At 42.2% G+C, this 20,681-nt stretch overlaps 1 protein-coding gene across 1 annotated transcript in view; it reads right to left on the bottom strand.

Moving 5' to 3' along the window:
• Positions 1-20,371, bottom strand: part of GPAT3 (glycerol-3-phosphate acyltransferase 3) — a 39,462-nt gene extending 19,091 nt beyond the window's left edge. Inside the window, exons 1-4 of the mRNA XM_060779298.2 lie at positions 19,837-20,371; positions 4,761-4,833; positions 1,500-1,770; positions 85-159 (exon numbers count right to left, since the gene is read on the bottom strand). Of these exons, the coding sequence (XP_060635281.2) occupies positions 85-159; positions 1,500-1,770; positions 4,761-4,833; positions 19,837-19,980 (563 nt within the window). The 5' untranslated portion in view covers positions 19,981-20,371. The remainder of the gene's footprint in view (positions 1-84; positions 160-1,499; positions 1,771-4,760; positions 4,834-19,836) is intronic.
• Between the last annotated feature and the right edge of the window lie 310 nt (positions 20,372-20,681).

The following is a 20,681-nucleotide window of genomic DNA, read 5'->3' as shown; positions in this document are numbered from 1 at the left end:
AAGGTCGAGTCAAAACTTTGTTATCCTGTTTTGCAATCTCTTCTTTTCCTGAATGAGTTACAAATGCAAAGAAGATCCACTTACTCCCCATTTGGCAGCTGTCCCACCAGCGTGGTGCCCACAATCATGGAACCTATTCCAATGGTCGCCAAAGTAACACTGGAAAAAGAGAAGAAAAGGGACAGTCCAAAAGGTATTCTCCATTTCAGACCAGCTAATCCTAACACAGCAGCATCGAAGCGGTTACAAGAAGAAACGCCAGCTAACAAGAAAACGTCCCTCCTCTAGGCATCAGGTCTTGGCTTTTTTATCACTGTATTCTTAATAGGTGAGAGAAAGCATGGTGTGTGGTTTGGCCATTAAACCACTACGACTCTGGAGTCCAGGGTTCAAATCCCTGCTCAACCATGGAAAGCCAATGGGTGACCTTGAGCAAGTCATACTCTCCCAGTTGAAAGGGAGGTGAAGACAACCTTGGCAAGTCTTGTATATAGGTCTATAATATGCCTCATCTTGCATCATGATGGTCACATACTTTGGGTCCCCAGATCATGCATATGCATCCCCATCCAGGCTTTGTCCAAATCTTTTCATATCCCCTACAATTAAAACAGTATAAATTCAAGAGAAAAAGGCAGTTCTCAAGTTACGAACAAGATATGTTCCATGTATTGTTGAAGGCTTTCATGGCCAGAATCTCTAGGTTGTTGTGAGTTTTCTGAGCTGTATGGCCATGTCCCAGAAGCATTCTTTCCTGACATTTCACCTGCACCTATGGCAGGCATCCTCAGAGGTTGTGAGACCTCAAGACAGTGTGTGGCCTGGTCAGACATGAACTATGCATGATTTTTATTTTGCCACCCAGTAGGTTTCTATGGTTGAATAGGGATTTGAACCCTGCTCTCCAGAGTCATAGCCTGATGCTCAAATCACTACATCAGGGGTCCTCAAACTTTTTAAACAGAGGGCCAGGTCACAGTCCCTCAAACTGTTCGAGGGCCAGATTATAATTTGGAAAAAAAATGAATGAATTCCTATGCACAAGGCACATATCTTATTTGTAGTGCAAAAAACACTTAAAAACAATACAATAATTAAAATGAAGAACAATTTCAACAAATATAAAATTGTTAGTATTTCAATGGGAATTGTGGGTCTACTTTTGGCTGATGAGATAGTATTGTTGTTGTTGTTGTTGTGTGCTTTCAAGTCATTTTAGACTTAGGTTGACCCTGAGCGAGGACCAGGTAAATGACCTTGGAGGGCAGCATCCGGCCCCTGGGCCATAGTTTGAGGACCCCTGCACTACATTATTCTGGCTCTCTTCAATAATATATACTTTTGTCTAATCTGGCACAACCCTCAAAAATTAATTTCTACAAAAAGTTCATTATCCCTACCACCTCCAATATCCCAATGATACTGCTAGAAAATATCACTGCTGATCAGTTTCTATGCGCCCCCCCCCCCTACACCAGACACCTCATCCTTAAACTTACCGAAGTGGTAGCAAAAGACAATACCGCACAAAGACTCCAATAACCCACACCACAGTCAGCCGTAAGCTGATGTAATGGAAATTGACATTGGTCCTGGTGAGAAGGTTCCAAGAGACTAGCTCCTCTGAGGAAAACCGTTGGGTGACCTCATCTTCTACAATGGCTTCAAATCCTTTTTTGCAGAAATAAAAAACATCCGAGAGCTCAAAGTCACCCCGGCGTAGGCCAGCATTGGCCTCCTCCATCGTGGTGTGATCTCTCTGTATAATAACTGCCAATCAAGAAAGAGAAATGTACACATTACAGGTTGATGAGAACATTAAGATACACAATAGCAAATAAGTCAACTTTACAGCAAGTTGAAGGGAATATTTGGCACCCCTTTTTTAAGGCCCTTACACACAGCCCTATATCCCAAAATATCAAGGCAGAAAATCCCACAATATCTGCTTTTAACTGGGTTATCCGAGTCCACACTCAGAAAATGTGGGTTTCTGCCTTGATATTCTGGGATATAGGGCTGTGTGGAAGGGCCCATAGACAATTCACAACAGCCTTCCACATACAGTTGCTGGGATTAGGAGTGCAGGTCCCACTCAAAAAGGAAAGAAAACATAGATAAGGAAACATTTTGTAAGCTGTCAGGACACGTCTCTAAGTATCTCTACATCCTCCAGTATGATTCTATCATCAACTTGACCTGGGATTGAATTAGCATGGTTTAGTCCAGTGGTTCTCAATCTGTAAGTCCCCAGGTGTTTTGGCCTACAATTCTCAGAAATCCCAGCCAGTTTACCAGCTGTTAAGCTGTTAAGATTTCTGAGAGTTGAAGGCCAAAACATCTGGGGACTCACAGATTGAGAACCACTGGTTTAGCTGTTGAATGTGGCTGCCTCAACAATACAGCCACTACCCATCTGCTCCTCTATCCAGAGAACTTGTAATTAAATAGATAGACTTCTTTAGTAAGCATATATACTGCTCAAGACTGCAGACTTTAACCGCTTTATACAAAGACTAACTATTGACTTTTGTCTGCTTTAAGGTTACTAGTTTAGTCCAAAGAAAACCTCACAGAAGCCTGAGATATCCCAGTGTAATACAAGTCCCAGGTAACACATGGAAGAGGGCAATTCTGTGGCTTCAGGGAAACAATACAATCCTTCAACTCAACAGCTGGTGCAAGGGACAACCTCTCCACAGATCATGTTTCTCGGGGTTGGCCCGACAGCAATGAATTATGCAAGTACAGGCTGGTGTTTCATGTTACAATGTGCTTTATGAGAAGGCTGCTGTGGAGTAGCCAACGAGGGGTCACATTGTCAGAAAGAACTGGGATAGACCCCAGAAGGACAACATGAAAGCCAAGAGCTGAGACTACGCAGGGTGAACGAAGGCAGATTTCTTTATTTAGGTTGAGATAAACGATCAAATATGCATTCAAAAGATAACTGCAAGCTAAGAAAAAACAAGAGCAACGTGATTATTTTGCCCAAGTCAACCATGGCCTACTGCTCACGAGGCATTGCTCTGTGCCAGCCACAGAAAAGTGAAACCAAAGTTTCAAAATCTGTGTAAAAGGGATGCAATATTAAGCAACTACTCTTCCTCGCAAGTCATGACGTCAAAACACCAAGGAGTTAAGAGAGAAGAAAGTGTCTAAATCCAATGTACAGGATGTTAACCCCTCATCTGTTGGGAAACTAAACCTACATCATCAGCAAAAACAAGAATATAATCAGCCTTTCATCTGATTTATTTAATATTATATTTGTTAGACCGCTCTTTCACAAAGAAAATCAGATGTTTAAGATGTGTGTAGTTCTTCTCTCTGCTTTCATTCAGTCCTGCTGAGAGTAACTGGCCCAAGGTCAATGCGTGAGCTCCATAGTACTTCAGGAATCTGAAAGCTGGTCTCCTCAATCTTAGGCCTCTTCTATCCCAGGATCTCCTCCTAGGTTATCTGCTTTTAACTGGATTGTATGAGTCTCCACTGCCATATAATCTGGGATAAGCAAATAATCTGGAATCAAATCCTGAGATAAAAGGACTGTGTAGAAGGAGTCTATGTCAAAACCTCTGTCCACTGTAACTGCTTTTCACAAACTGGTAACTTTCAAATGTATTGGGCCATCCTCTCCCCTTCAAAAAAGAAAGTATGACACTCCAGAAACTTTGCTCCCGAAACTGAATTCTCATCAGGAGGAGGGAGCAAGCTTGTTTTCTGCTGACTTGGAGACTAGGATGCAATGGAACAATGGCTTCAAACTACAAGAAAGGAGATTCCATCTGAACATTAGTAAGAACTTCCTGACTGTGAGAGCCATTCAGCAGTGGAACTCTCTGCCCCAGAGTGTGGTGGAGGCTCCTTCTTTGGAAGTTTTTAAACAGAGGCTGGATGGCCATCTGTCGGGGGTGCTTTGAATGCAATTTTCCTGCTTCTTGGCAGGGGGTTGGATTGGATGGCCCATGAGGTCTCATCCAACTCTATGATTCTATGATTCTATCATTGATTAGCTGATCCATAAGAAAAATAAATATTGAATAGTTAATTACCAGTTAAAGCTACATGGAACAATATTCACCAATTACTTGTATGATATGTATGTGTATGTCCTTTCAAGTTGCCTGATGACTTCTGGCAACCTCATTAATTTCATAGGATTTTCTTAGCAAAGAATACTCAACAGTGGTTTGACCACTTTCTTCCTCTGAAATATAACCTTGTATTCATTTGCAACACTAGGAATCATGGGAGTTGAAGTCCAAAACACCTGGAAGGCTGAAATTTGCCCGTGCCTGCTTTAGAGTATTTAGGCCAATGAACTATTTACCAGCAAGAGCATAGGTTCAGCATGCAATCCATCATTCATTTTCACAATTTCATCAAGAAAAAAGCTAGCTAAAAGCTATCTATCCACATACAGGAGATACAAACCAAAATAATCTCTACTACTCACATGGTCAACAATGCCAGGAACAAAGGCACGCTCAGTGATGAGGCATGAAGGCAACACAAATGCAGATTCTGCTCAGATCCACACATCTCCCAAACAACTAACATGGGCAGCTCTCGAGGGATTCTAATAGTTTTTTAGATTAGCAAGACTGAATGAGAATAATAGTGATTCTAAGTCTATTACATCAAAGCCTCCATTTGCAGAACTTGGCTGAACTGCTACAGAATGATGTTTCAAGTCAATGCTCTTCCAAATTGCCATTCTTTCTATGCAACAGTCTCAATTTTTGAAAAAGACTTACCATTGGATGCAGTATGTTTCAATGCCTCCCTGCGCTGCTCTCTGATGCCCCTCTCAATCCGAAGTGTCGCCCACTGTTTAGAAAGAAACAAAACAGAGGTCCTGTATTGAAGAGGTTACACATGCAATGTGAATTGTAATGTTTGGCTTTAATGATCTGCTGTTGTGATAGTTTTGGTGATAGTTTTACTGCTTAAAACATTCTATAGTATTTTTTTATTTATGTACAACCAGGCCTCCATATTCATTCAGTTTAGGGACACACGATCCCCTTGAAAGTGAAAAACCACCAATTTTTAAAACATTATTTTTACTACTGAGTGAACACCCCTCTAGGAATCTCTAGGTTCTCCACAAAGTCCACCAAAGGTTGACCAAACAGTTACACTGAAGAACCTAGAGATTCCACCGGAGTGGAAATCATCTATCAGACAGATGGCCATCTATTTCATCTAATCAAACTTAAAGCCAAACCCAAGGTCACAACAACATCTGTTATAGAACTCCAAATTGCTGATGATAACGTAGTCTGTGCCCATTCAGAAGACCTACAAGCCATTCTAAACAACTTTGCAGAAACATATGAGATGCTCAGCTTCTCACTGAACATCAAGAAAACCAGTACTCTTCCAGCACCAATCCCTTTGCAATGCCAGAAATACAGCTTAATGGTGTAACGTTAGAAAAAGTTGACCATTTCCACTACCTTGGCAGCCACCTCTCCACAAAAGTCAACACTGATATTAAAATACAACACCACCTGAGCTCTGCAAGTGTCAGCATTTTTCCAAATGAAGCAGAGTGTGTTTGAGGATTGGGGCATCGATAGGGAGACCAAGATGCTTATTTATAAAGCTATTGTCCTCCCAACCCTTCTATACGCCTGCAAAACATGGACTGTCTACAGATGTCACACTCAACTCCTGGAATGATTCCATCAGCATTGTCTTCAAAAAATTCTGCAAATCTCTTGGGGAGACAGGCAGACAAACATCAGTGTGCTGGAAGAAGCAAAGACCACCAGCACTGAAGCAGCGCTCCTACACTATCAACTCCGCTGGAGTGGCCATGTTGTCTGAATGCCTGAACACTGTCTCCCAAAGCAGTAATTATACTCCCAACTCAAGAACAGAAAACATAATGTTGGTGGAAAGATAAAAAGATTTAAAGATGAGCTTAAAGCCAACCTTAAAAACTGTGGCATAGACACCGAGAACTGGGAAGCCCTGACCCTTGAGCGCTCTAACTGAAGGTCACCTGTGACCAGCGGTGCTGCAGAATTCGAAAAGGCACGAATGGAGGGCGAAAGGGAGAAATGTGCCAAGAGGAAGGTGCATCAAGCCAACCCTGACCAAGACCACGTTTTACTTGAAAACTGATGTCCTCACTGCGGGAGAACATATGGATCAAGAATAGGGTTCCACAGCCATATACATATCCAGCGCCAAGACTTGGGTTCATACACTTGGGTTCGCCTAAGTAAATAAATCGCAGAGATAACATTTTAATCAAATGGGTAAATAATCAAATGTACAGAGGAAAACCCACAAATGGAGGGCCACAAGTATGTGGTTTTTATGAGCACTGGTCTTCAAGGTCACATTAGAGCTGGAAAGTTTGGTACATGTTTTGATTAATACCTTGTTTCCTTCCAAACTGTAATGGGCTTAAAGCCTAGAACAGTGGTGTATAAAGGGTAAGCTGTCAGCTTCACACAACGCCCTCATCAGAACAGTTAGTTCCCCTTGGACCCATCTCAGATCCTCCAAACCAAAAACAAGAGTCCCAAGAGCCTGTAACATCCACGATTTTGCAACGAACCTCCCAAAAGTCCCATATCCAACCTAAAAAAACACCAGAAAAAGATGTCTAGGTTCAATTTTCTTTTGAAGTCAATAATTTTTAGCTCTTATGAGGCCTGTGGATGGTCTTGGGGAGTGAAATTGGCTCTTAAACATACCAAAGCTACACACCCTGATCTACACAGAACATTCAAAGGAACAATTTAATGAAAAGCTCTGTTTTAAGTGCTAATTTTTCCATTTGTGTTGGCAAAAACATTTCCAAAGTAAGTGAGTTTACATTTATGTAGGACTGAACCTTTTCATGCAACAAACCCATGGATGGCCCTCAGTGGAATAATTCTTACCATATAACAACAACAACAACAACAACAACTTTATTTTTAAACCCTGCCTCCATCTCCCCAAAGGGACTCGGGGCTGCTTACAAAGGAACAAGCCCGAAAACATAGATTAAAACATAGCACAATAGAATCAAATCAAAATAAAACCAACAAAATGAAATAAAATTAACACATCACAATAACAGAACATAACATCATAAAAACAATCCCATGGCTGAAGAGTAATAAGTGCTGAGTTCAGAGGGCTCAGAGTTTGTGCAATAATTTCTGGATAGAGCTAAAGCAAGGTGCAAAATTCAATAAAGGTAGGGCTGGGAAAGTAATGTCCTTTGGCATTAAAATGTCAGGGTTATAGGGCGGAGGGCCATACTAAAGTGCAGGAGCTGATACAATCCGCGGATTGTATCAGAATCCATGATTTTGTCCCTCATAATCATCCTTGACTTATAATGAGGTCAACTCACACATGAGTTGACCTCATTATATGGTATCTTATTCTTGCGAAAAGGGAAAGTAAGATATATAAGGTTCACTGAGTGTTTAAGAAGAAATTTTAAGGAAGCACCAAAATATGATTTTGAAAGACTGAACTTGCTATAAGAGGTACACCAGAGCCATGGCTGATGCTGATGATGAAACCGATCTTCTGAAGGAAAAATGAGAACTGGTAGAATGTGCAACTCTGCACAGCGTAACAAGATGCTATGACTCTGCCCTTAATTTCGCATCCACATCTGCTTATACTTAAATGCTGATAGGAACAAGAGAGAGAGAAATCTTGACCCTGTGTAGCTCTTCTTTGCTAGCCCTGGAAAAGGTTCCGCTCATCATTAATCTGTTCTATATTCTTCTTCCTTCACATTCTCCTTGTGGGCTTTCCAGGATTGTCTGGTTTGCAAGAATCATTATAATGGATGTTCTCTACATTTGCAGGTTATGTATTGTATTAATATGGTATCCCGAGAAATCTCTAGGTCCAGTTCAGCTTTATGATTAATTTCCAGTGGAAGCTGGCCACAGAATCCTTTGCCCCTAACCACAGTGAATGGAGAAGCTTAGCTGTAAATATATATCCAGTTTCATCCCCATTCCTTAACTGGTTGCTTCAGCTGTACTGGGGGTTAGGTTGCAACCAAGATCTGACATTTGCTTCCTCCAAAACGTTAATTAGAGTTTGTATAGAGCAGTGGTTCCCTCTAGATTATTAAATATGGTTTTCTGTGGGAGAGCAGATGGTGACTACTGGATGGCATATGTTCTGCATCGGAAACTAGAGCTGATGTAGTCTATCCAATGCGATTTTCTGAATCAGCATCCCAAATAACCAAACTGAATCTAAAGTTGACCAAAAACTGATTCATAACCATTTTGGTACTAATGTTGGAGAGTAGTCCCTGGTCAAAAGAAGGTTGAGAACCACTAGTAAAGAGTTATGTCAGAGCTCCCCCAACCCAGCATAAGGAATGGCATGGTAGTTTGGCAGCTATAGCCCATGATAAATACATAAAGGCACCAGATCCTGACTGGTTTTGGAAGTAAGAGTCAACTCTAGTTATTACATGGATGGGAGACCATCAATAAATCCTAGGTACTGTAGGCTATGCTTCAGAGGAAAGAATCAGCAGAATGAACTCTGAGTATCCCTTGCTTAAGTCAAATTAAGAAAAAATAAGCCAACACACAGTTTGAAGACACATATAACTGACCCTCTGTATATACAAATTCTGTATCCACAGAGTAAAACATCCACTTCTTGAAAATATTACAAAAGAATCCAAAATACAAATCCTGATTTTGCAATTTTATATAAGGGACACCATTTTCCTACCATTGCATATAATGTGATTTGAGTAACCATGAATTTGGGTATCCAATGGGGTTCTGAAACCAAGCAGTTGTGGATGCGAAGGCCCAACTGCATTCATGTGCCCATGCACACACATACACTCAATGACATTAGAAAGATGAGACATTCCTCAACCTAATCAGAACCTGGATGGAATGACTTCCTTTGATTTCCCTCTGGTTAATTTGAACTTCTCTTTTCATAGTGACTTTTGAGATTAAACTTTTAGTCTTGTCATGTGTTCCTTGTCTTTATTTATTTATTTATTTTATTTCAGACTGGTCTGTGTGATATAAATCATATAGGAAAGTTAAACTGGAAAGTTGCCCAAAGATATTCTGTTTACATCTGCCTTGACCATGAACAGAATCTGGCCACCCACAGCCATAACACAATCTTACATGTATCTTCTTAGAAGTATGACTCATCAAGCTTAATTAAATTTACTTGCTAGTAAACCTGTTAAGTATGCGTCAGGCTCACATGCATTCAGCTACTACTAATCTCATTCTAGGTGGCAGAAGTGGCCGAAACCATATCATCATGCCTATTTGACAACAGGGCCTCCTGGTTTAAAAACAACATAGTTAATTACCGCAGTGGTTTCTTCAGTACCATTAATTAATGTGACCTATTAATGTAGTTTTGAGCTGGACCTAGACATCATAGAGGTATTTACCCTTTTGACTTTTCCTCTTAACTGCTTCTAAGTGATCTTTCAACCAAGTTGGAGAAGTTACTGCTTTTGAAGTCAAATAGTACTGTGTTGGCATTATCTGGCAATTTTACACAATATATAAATTAGATTTAATGGTGCAATGGTCAGTTTCCAATTGGTTCAACCATGCTGATATCTTTCTTCTGCCATAAACAGACTGTAAGATGTCAGCATGGGTGAACCAATTGGAAACTGACAATTGTACCATTAAATCTAATTTATATATTGTATAGGATAGAGATTAGGGCCATATCCTTTCTGGTCAGCTCCAGAGCATAGTTACTAAGGATCTGAAGATTGCATCTATCCAATAAAGGCAATTGAAGTTACCCATTATATCCAAATTATCTTGTTTGGATATCACCCTGCTTTCATTCTCCATTGCAAGACCCCCGAGGAAGACGATATCCTATCCTGAGTATTAAGTTTCCTTTGGTGCCTAGTACTGTGATCTGCAGCCAATCCCTTTAAAGATATCTAACTTCCTTGTACTAGGCAATTAGGTAAAGGTAAAGGTAGTCCCCTGACATTAAGTCCAGTCATGTCTGACTCTGGGGTGTGGTGCTCATCTCCATTTCTAAGCCGAAGAGCCAGCGTTGTCCGTAGACACCTCCAAGGTCATGTGGCCGGCATGACTGCATGGAGCGCCGTTACCTTCCCGCCGGAGCGGTACCTATTCATCTACTCACATTTGCATGTTTTCGAACTGCTAGGTTGGCAGAAGCTAGGGCTGACAGCGGAAGCTCACGCCGCTCCCCGGAATCGAACCTGCGACCTTTCGATCAACAAGCTCAGCAGCTCAGTGCTTTAACCCACTGCGCCACCGGGGGCTCCATGTTTGTATATTAGTAATTAGGCAATTACTAATATACAAAGCAACACTTCTCACAGAGTTATATCAACATTTTACCATATCCAACTAGTTCTCTTCATTCCACTGGCTTTCTGTTATGCCCATTATATCTATATTTTCCTGTTAAACACTCATTTTGGCCGTCTTCAAGCATGTGTAAACACACCTACTCTGCAGCAGATGCACAACTAAGTCACTTGAGCATTCTACTTATTGCTAGGTTTAATATAGGGGTGGGCAAGGTGTAGATTATAGGTCACATACAGCCCCCTGCCCTTTTTTAAATGTTCTTGCCAAATCTGCTCATTGAGCAATGAAAATACTGTGAGAGAAGCAGTATTTTGTATGCTGAAAGAATACCATAATCTGAAATGTTAGCCTTGCTCAGTAGACCACAAGTGTGGCTCAAAATATGTGCATCATCACCACAGCAATGCAATGCAACCTGAGCCCTGCTACATGTACAATGGAGAACCTTCTTATAGTAACACCAGAGGTACTCCAAGTGGTCAGCTACTGGTCAAGGGACATTTAATCAACTACCAAGCTTGCAAACTTTGTGTTTTGTTTGTTTGTTAAAAAAATGCAATACAACTGCTCGGCAGACATGTAGCTGGGGGGGGGGGCTCAGGGGGCTTCAGCCTCCCCCCCCCCCCCCCAAAATTCTCATGATGGTTCGCGAAAAGGCCTTACTTGTGCATTATTTAAACTGTTATGTTTATTCATATCATGATCTGATCACCATACTCAATATATCCCATATGCACGGGGGTATTGGGGTAACGATACAAAAGGTTTGCTAGGCTAGACTCTCTTTCACTCAGACTCGCCCCCCCCCCCCCGAAACTCAGCCCCCCCCGAACCCCCCACCCTGAAAAAAAATTACCCCCCCCCCCCCCGAAACGAAATCCTGGCTACGGGCCTGCTGCTCGGTTTGCTCTTGACACGATAAATAAATAAATAACCACAGCAATTACTTATACACTAAATGAGAAGTCTCCTTTAAGAAAGTGAGCATGACTCAGATCCTGCTTTTCTCTAAGGAAAGGGTTCTGTATTTCACTCTTTCTTCCTGAACCATATAATTAAAACCTACTTTAAAAGAGGAAAAATGCTGCTGCATACTGCAATGCTAGAAGTGTTCATGTCAGTCATTGGGCCCTTGTAACTACCTCCAACCCTGGAAAATTTCACTGTTTAAAGTATCTGCAAATCCTGGTTTTGACCATCCAACAAGATTCATTAATAGCTCAGTGGAATTCTAAAATAAGTCTAGATTTCAACTCTTCTGCCTGTGATGAAACTTAAGTGGGGCAGTTTAAAAAGACATTGATTTAACCTTGTATTGTTGATCACGTGTTCCGATTTCAATTTCTTTAGCTAATACAGATATTCTGCACCTGCCGAAGGCCAGCTGGCCTGAGATCAGTTGACAACAATAGTCTATGAAGAGTCCAAAGTAGTGACAGAAATAGCATCTACCATCCCAACACCTCCCTGGAACAAGATGCATTTCCTCAAGGCCAAAAGAAGTCATTTTCTGGACAAAGCGACCCTGGAAAATATTTCAGAATACATCTGTCGAAACTTAAAGAGAATAAGCTATGCATCTCATATTTAACAAAAATGCATGCACTTTGAAGAGTACAATTGCAGGAGGGGGCACATTCCCCCCTCTCTCTATACACACACACACACACACACACACAAACACACACATACACATACATACAAACAACTTAAACTATTGATATATATAGTTTAAGTTGCTTTCTCTGAAGCCTAACTGAAGTACCTTCAGCTTCACTCTGCACTCTCTATATAACTCAACACATCTATTCCAAGCTGGAAAAAAAACCCTGATTCAATACAATTAATTGAACACTTCATTGCACTAAAGGATGTATGAGACTCTGTGGCACCTTACCACATTTTCTCTTGAATGCTTATACTTGTGACTCATGGAGATTCTGAAACAAAAACAAGCTTAGTGGTGTGTTCATTTGTTAGTCTTTTTCTCTAAGTACAAGGATCTGTCAACACTTGTCTTCCAAGAGGAACAACTACATATCCTATATTTATCTCATCTCATGTGAGTGATTGCAATGCAACATGCCAAACTGTGTGTGTGTGCGCACATGCAGTATGAAAATCTTCCATGAAAAAACATAACACTGTTTTGGAAATTTTGCAATCCTATATCTTTGGGATTCTCCCCATGAACACTTTTTAATGTAGGCTCCTTCCCTCTTGCAACTTGATTTTGCCATTTATCATTAGCATAAACTTTTAGGACAAGGATGGAAAACACATCCACTAATGTCATCAGACTTCAATTCTCAGATGCCACAGTCAGTGAGAGCTGATGGATCAGTGAGAGCTGATGGAAGGTCCAATCTCACATATCCCACCTTTGCTTCACCTACAATCAAAAAGCATTCTGAACCCAACCAATGACAGAATTGGACCAAACTTCACACACAGAACCCCCCTGCCTTGAAGGGACTCGCTAGCGTGAGCCTCCCTCCAGCCGCATGTGCACTCCCTCGGCCACACATGCAGACTACGCTGCCTTGCGCCAAGCATGCCCGCTCTCCCCTTCCTACTTGGAGTCTCAGAAACAACCCTCCCCTTGACTAAGAAGCTGGCCAATCACAGCAGGAGAAGGTCTATTGGTGGGAAGATTTGCCATTTGTTTCCAAAAAGGAAATGAAGGACAGGCGGAGAGATCTTCAGCCTTCTCTGCCAAAGAGGTTCCTAAGACCATCAGAAATACATGTTTTCTAGTGGACTTTGGTGACCCCACTGGCACCCCCTTGTGACCCCCCCCCCTCCCAGAAATCCCAACCTTCAGGTTGAGAAACACTGGCTTAGAGCATCCAAACCATTTAATATAGATTGTCTTTGCAATCCTTTCAAGAGTGCTGAAAGTTTGGTGGAGTTGTTTTGTTACAATGGAACCATAATAGAAGAACAGTTATTGTTTTCCATCTCTGGACATGCAAAGTTACTTAATAAGCTCATAGCAGAAGTGAAAAATTTGCAATAGAGGCTTCACAGCCCAGCTGTTTTGACTCAGCTGGTACCACAACGTGCCTTTGATGAGGATGATGGGATTCAGGTTCACAATCTAGTTCAAAATGTATAGTCAATGAGGAACAGGGTGTAGAAGTTCAGTTTCCTACAGCACGAAATGAGTGTGTTGATACTGAAACTAGCCAGGTGCAGGTTGACTCAGAAAAGGAGGCCAGTTCTCAGCCTGATAATGAGCAGGAAGGTAAACTGGATTACACTAACAAACTGACTGAGCTTGACGAAATGGGAACCTTAGATCGTGCTGACCGTTTGGGATTCAGAGTTTGAAGGAGTGTGAGAATAGCTAACAAGAAGGAGGTCAGAGGCCAAAGAAACGCCTTCATGTTTTGCAAAGGGTATTAAGCAGTGTGTTTGGGATCAAACCTTTGTCAGAGCAACTTTTTGTTTAACCAAGAAGCTTGCATTTTGCTTGTCTGGATTATCTTGCAGTTCTTGTGTTCATGGTCTCAGGACTCAGTCATGTTCTCATGGGATTTTGCTTTGCTGGTGCCTTTTGGATCATGCTTCAAAGTATTGTTTTCTATTGATCTTTTAGAACATTACTTTTGCTTTTAAGAACTTTTTATCTTTTATTTTTCAGTAAACTATAAAGACTTCTGGCGGTGTGCGGATTGGTGTCTTCAGCAAGGTGAACCTATTCTGAGGTGCAACACCAGGATAATAAAACAGGAAGCTGGATCATAGCACCTCGGACCACTCCAATACTTAACTGACAGCAGTTCTGGATGACCTGAGACAGAGAATCTTTCCTATGATCTGGAACCTGGCTCTTTTAAAACTGAAATTGTTCAACTCCTTGTCAATCGAAAGATAAAAACAGGGACTCCACCTGTCCTGCCTCTGAAATCTCAACCCCACAGTTTGGATGTTCTCCTGAACCAACTCCTGAGCCTGGATGCCCAGGTTTCAGTTGCATCCAGGAGTACATTTTCTAAGCCCCCTTCCACACAGCTAAATAAAATCCCACATTATCTGCTTTGAAGTGGGATATATGGCAGTGTGGACTCAGATAGCCCAGTTCAAAGCAGACATTGTAGGATTTTCTGCCTTGATATTCTGGGGCCCCTTCCACACAGCTGAATAAAATCCCATATTTTCTGCTCTGAACTGGAATATATGGCAGTGTGGACTCAGATAACACAGTTCAAAGGATTTTTCTGCCTTCATATTCTGGGATATATGGTTGTGTGGAAAGGTCCTAAGTCAAAACTTGTGCACCAAATGCTCCTCTTGCTTGACATGTCTGATCTGCCTATGGTGACACATACCTTTATTGTATCCCATTGGGACTATTGTTAATATACTCATCATAGGGCTGCGTTTAGAAAAATTGGGAAACTTCAGCAGGTTCAAAATGCTGTGACCAAAATGCTGACAGTTATAGGGAGCATATACATTTCCTTGTTAAAATAGCTTCGTGTCTACTGACTCATTTCCAAGCATAATTCAAAGTGGTATAAAGCCCTACATGGTTACGGCCTAACTATTTCAAATGCCATATCTCCTGGCACAAATATGCCAGACCTTTAAGATCTACAGAGTAAGGCTTTCTTTAAGACCGCTTCCACACAGCTGTATACAATTTACACTGGATTATATGGCAGTGTGTACTCAGATAACTTCCCAAATCTCATGGGAAGACGGGCCAACAAATGTTAGCGTGCTGGAAGAAGCAAAGACCACCAGCATTGAAGTGATGCTCCTACATCATCAACTCCGCTGGACTGACCACATTGTCTGAATGCCTAATCGCCTCCCAAAGCAGTTACTCTACTCCCAACTCAGGAATGGGAAACATTGTTGGTGGACAGGAAAAGAGATTTAAAGCAAACCTTAAAACTGTGACATAGACACCGAGAACTGGGAAGCCCTGGTCCTTGAGTGCTGTAACTGGAGGTCAGCTGTGACCAACAGTGCTGCCGAATTCAAAGAGGCACAAATGGAGGGCGAAAGCAAGAAACGTGCCAAGAGGAAGGCACATCAAGCCAACCCTGACAGGGACCATCTTCCACCTGGAAACTGATGTCCTCACTGCGGGAGAAAATGTTGGTCAAGAATAGGGCTCTACAGCCACTTACGGACCCACTGCCAAGACACTACACTTGAAGGACCATAATCCTTGGGCTACAAGGGATCATCTAAATAAGTTAGTAAGTACTCGGATAACCCAGTTCAAAGCAGATATTGTGGATTATCTGCCTTGATATTCTGAGTTATATGGCTGTGGGGAAGGGCCCTAACTCCCCCCCATCTCACTCTATATATATATATATATATATATATATATATATATATATATATATGCGTATACATGTGCATGTTTTTTTACGTATAAGCAGGGAAGCTTTTTAAGGGAATATTCCTTTAAAAATATACAGTTGTGTGTTATTTTAAATTTTTACATGTTTACATTTTATTCCACACATTGTTTTTCTGGTAGAAAGGCAGCACACACATGCAATAAAGAAATAAGTTGCTAGATAATTACCTTGCCCATGCAAAACACTGAACTATGATCCCTTCACAGTCAAATCTACTCATTGCACCAGTTCTTTGGTGTGTGGCCTTGTAAAAGAGCCTACAAAAATTACTAGCCTGCAAGGGTGAGTGGGAGGAGGAATGAGAGATGCATATACGTGTCTGTGCATTGACACAGTTATCTCCTCCAGCAGCTTGCTTCATATCGATGACAAATGCAAAGGAGAGAAGAACACCTATTTCTCTGCTCTGGGCCCTTTCTCATTCACATTCATGGAATCACATGCACTAACTCACCTGTAGACAAGCACCAGTCACCAGAATAGACTTCAAATGTAAAGTTGTATTTCAGGGAAGACTATATTGCGTCTGTATTTTAGGTTATTGTTTTGTTTTGTTTTTTTATTAATTCCTTTTGTTTTGAACATATCCCTAGCTGGGACATTTTTGTTAAAATGTAGTCACAGTTTGCAAACTCTGTTTTTGTAACAACATTATACTATAAACAATATTCTGGTTCTTAGTGCTGTAGATTTAAAGAAACAGTACAGGAGAAAAGAGCAAGATCAACAAAGAGCAGTCTCTGGAAAGGCAACCAAACCGTAATCTACACAGAACTAACATATAAACACTAAGGGCCCTTCCACAAAGCCATATAACCCAGGATATCAAGGCAGAAAATCACACAATATCTGCTTTGAACTGGGTTATATGAGTCCACACTGCCATGTATTCCAGCTCAAAGCAGAAAATGTGGGATTTTATTCAGCTGTGTGGAAAAAGCCTAAGAAGAACACTGCTCTGCACAAGAGAAAGTAACCAATGCTCACTTTCCAAGACTTTCAGGACACCTTAGTACGTATAAACACAAAGCACTTTCATAGCTGCAATGAAATCACTACAACTATGAAATTAAAACAGCCTTGAAATATGGTAAAACCTAGAACACTGAATGCAATTTTTAAAAAATCAACTGAATCATTACAACTCAGTACAGATAGTGCATCATCATAATAAATAATGATCATGCTTTATTTATAACCCGCCCTATCTCCCCAAGGAAATACCTTGCACAACTTTGCAAAACCAGAGCAAATCTTAAATAGGTTTCGAAACATAGTGAGAATGGAATTAAACTTAGTCATTCATAGAGCGTATACAAATATAGCGATATATTCAATAATATTCTACCAGTCAGCTTCATAATTTTTACACCTTTTAATCAAACTTGACAGTGGATGGTCAAGAGATACCAAATGCCTTTCTTGTTTATATTAGGGATATTTTTAGGTCATCTTTCCTGAAAAGTACAGTCTGGCCTCCATGTTCACTGGAGATAAGAACACAGCAATGCGAACAAAGAAATTGCTTTTTTTAACCTGAGGGAACACCTCTCCAGAAATTTCTAGGTGCCTTTCAATACAACCATATAACCCAGAATATCAAGGCAGAAAAAGGGGTCTGTTGGAAACCTGGCAAGTGAGGTTGAGGGCCCTTCCACACAACCCCTCAATCTCTGGGGATGCCTGGAAGGGCAAAACATCAGGAGAGAATGCGTCTGGAACATGGCCATACAGCCCAGACAGCTCACAGCAACCCAAATCCACAAATGTCAAACCCGCAAATGTGGAAGTGATTAAAAAGGCAGCTATCCAATAGTGGTTTTAATTGTAAAAGCAGCTTCATACATTCAGTTGGGGTCAAATAATGGAACAGAGAAGAGGGCTCAAAAGAGAAGGGGATGCTAACAAAATAGCAAGTGATATGTGGAAATGGGATCTCCTCCTCTCCCCATAAACTTCGGAAAAGGCCTGCTGCTTAACCCACATGTGGTGCAACTCCACCAGGCATGGGCAAACTTGGACCCTCCAGGTGTTTTGGACTTCTACTCCCAACATTCCCAACAGTCTCAGGCCTTTTCCTTTCCCCTTCAGTCACTTAAGTGTCCTGGCAATGAAAACCTCTTGGGCCATATAAAATGACAGGCCAGATTTGGCCTGAAGGCCTTGAGTTTGACAACTGTGTTGTAAAAGTGCAACTCCCAAGATTCCACAGCATGAAGCCATGGCAGTTAAAGTGCTGTCAAACTGCATTAGTTAGATACACCCTGTGTTTCCCATTGCTTTCATAAGCATTGTTATAGTCCGGTCCAAACAACTTGAGGAGCAGGAATGTAGTTAGACAATTTTCAGCAAGGGAGTCAACACAAAAAAATACCCTTCGGGCTTGGGAAGGGTGGTATACAAATATCACAAATAAGTAAGTAATAAGTAATAATTTAAAAGGTGGGTCTAAAACAGGGTTTCTCAACCTGGGGGGTTGGGACTCCTGGGGGGGGGGGTTGCCAAATACCATCAGAAAACACAGTATTTTCTGTTAGTCATGTGAGTTCTGTGTAGGAAGTTTGGCCCAATTCTATCGTTGTTGGGGTTCAGAATGCTCTTTGATTGTAGGTGAACTATAAACCCTAGCAACTACAAGTCCCAAATGTCAAGATCTATTTTCCCCAATCTCCACATTTGGGCATATTGAGTATTTGTGCCAAGTTTGGACCAGAACCATAATTGTTTGAGTCCACAGTACTCTCTGGATGTAGGTGAACTACAACTCCAAAATTCAAGGTCAATGCCCACCAGACCCTTCCAGTATTTTCTGTTGGTCATGGGAGTTCTGTGTGTCAGCCTGGTTCAATTCCATCATTGGTGGAGTTGAGAATGTTCTTTCAATGTAGGTTTACTAACAACTACAACTCCCAAATGACAAAATCAATCCCACTCAACCTCACCAATATTCAAATTTGGGCGTATCGAGTATCTGTGTCAAATTTCATGCAGTGAATGAAAATATATCCTGCATATCAGATATTTACATTACGATTCATAATAGTGGCAAAATTACACTTATGAAGTAGCAACATAATAATTTTATGGTTGGGGGCAGAGGCAGCCCTAGGTAATTTTCAATGGTAAGCAAACAGTATTTTGGCGTTCCCCTCCCCCCCCTCCCCTCAACCAATCACTGATATATATTTTCTGTTCGTCGTGGGAGTTCTGTGTGCCATATTTGATTCAATTCCATCATTGGTGGAGTTCAGAATGCTCTTTGATTGTAGGTGAACTATACATCCCAGTAACTACAACTCACATATGTCAAGGTCTATTTTCCCCCAAGAGTGCCCCTGGGCAAAATCAACTATACTGCAACTGCTTACTTTGCATAATGGGTTGAGCCGCCCCAGGTTGGGGGTCACCACAACGTGAGGAACTGCATTAAGGGGGCACGGCTTTAGGAAGGTTGAGGAACAGAGGTCTAAAGGGTTAGGAGCCACAGCGGTTAGTAGTAGTTTGAGCACTGGACGACCACTCTGCTGACCAAGGTTCAAATGCATGTTGCAAGATCTTGGGCAAATCATACTTTCTTAGCCTCTGAAGAAATGCCAAATCTCCTCTTAAGCAGCTGAGGGGGGAAATGAAAGGGCCTGGGGCTGTTAGGAATGGTGGGAGTTGAAGTCCAAAACACCTGGAGGGAGGGCCCAAGTTTGCCCATGACTGATCTAGATGCAGCCTTGTTGTTATTTTGTCGTTTGGGGCGTGCCAGTGGTGGTTAACTGCCAAACTGCATCCAGGATTTCAAGAGGAGGGTGTGGGAAGATTCCTAGAGTGCTGTCATTGTTTGCTTCAAACCCTTGCCTGGCCTCCTGAGCAGATAAAAGAGAAAGGAAACCTTCCTAGGGGGGGGAAATAAGAGTCTTGACTCTCCTGCTGCTGAATCATGCCAAGGAGGGTCAGCAGAAAGAAGCAGGGCGCACAAGAGAGGCAGGCAGGCAGGCAGCAGACCTTGGAGAGCCAACTCAAAGACACGCGTTACGCACGTCACACACACACCTTGCTCCCTTCTCCCGGCCTATTGTTTGGCGGCCCCCTTTCCCCCAAGGTCTCACCTCCAAGGTTTTCACCAAGACTTTGAGGTACAGCTCGGAGATGCCCAAGGAGACGCCGAAGATGGAAGGCAGCACGATGAGGAGGAAAGCCAAGGCGAACCAGGCGCTGAGCAGCTCCAAGGCGATGGCCAAGACCTTCTCCATCCTGGAGAAAGGCTGGAACCGCCCCCTTCCCCCAAATAAAAGGGGTCGCTGAAGACCAAGGGCCGAGCCCCTTCTCCCCCCTCCCTCCCTAACCCCTCCCCTTGAGCCTTGGCAGGAGAAAAGCAAGAGGAAAGTCCCCTTTGGTTCCCAAACGCGCTGGAAAGGGACTGGACCCGAAGAGCCCCTCCTGCGCCAAAGCTCACTCTTCCTTTCTTCCTTCCTCCCTTTCTTTCCTCCTTCCTCGCCCTGGCTTTCTGTCGCTCCACCCCTTTAACTCCTTCTCCTCTCCCCTTCGGAGCAAATCCGATCCTGTGGCGGCTTTTCCCCGCCTCCGGGATCCTTTTCTGATCCCTAAAAGAGGCGACGTCTCCTCTCCTCCTTCCTTGCCTTATCTCTGCGCCTTTGGGTGCGCCTTCGAAGCTGAGCCATACAGGGGGGTTCCCACTAATGCCGTATATAGAGAGAGAGAGGGAGGCACATATACATTCGAGCTTCCTTTGCCATTCTTCGCTCAGGGCTGCATTGTGATCTCAAGATGACCTGTCATTCGCTTCGAACGGATACAGGGGGAAAGAATCCATGGTGCTCCAGTCTATTTGCTGCCTGCCTGCAGAAAAAAGCATTATACAGGGTGCAGCTCCATTGTTGTAAATGCAGTTCAGCATCAATTTTACTGGCATTTCTCAATGCTACAGAAGAAT

Source organism: Anolis sagrei, chromosome 5, assembly GCF_037176765.1.
Source record: "Anolis sagrei isolate rAnoSag1 chromosome 5, rAnoSag1.mat, whole genome shotgun sequence".
NCBI classification, from domain to species: domain Eukaryota; kingdom Metazoa; phylum Chordata; class Lepidosauria; order Squamata; family Dactyloidae; genus Anolis; species Anolis sagrei.
The sequence above is the reverse complement of the archived record's forward strand: the minus strand, read 5'-3'. Positions and strand labels throughout refer to the sequence as shown.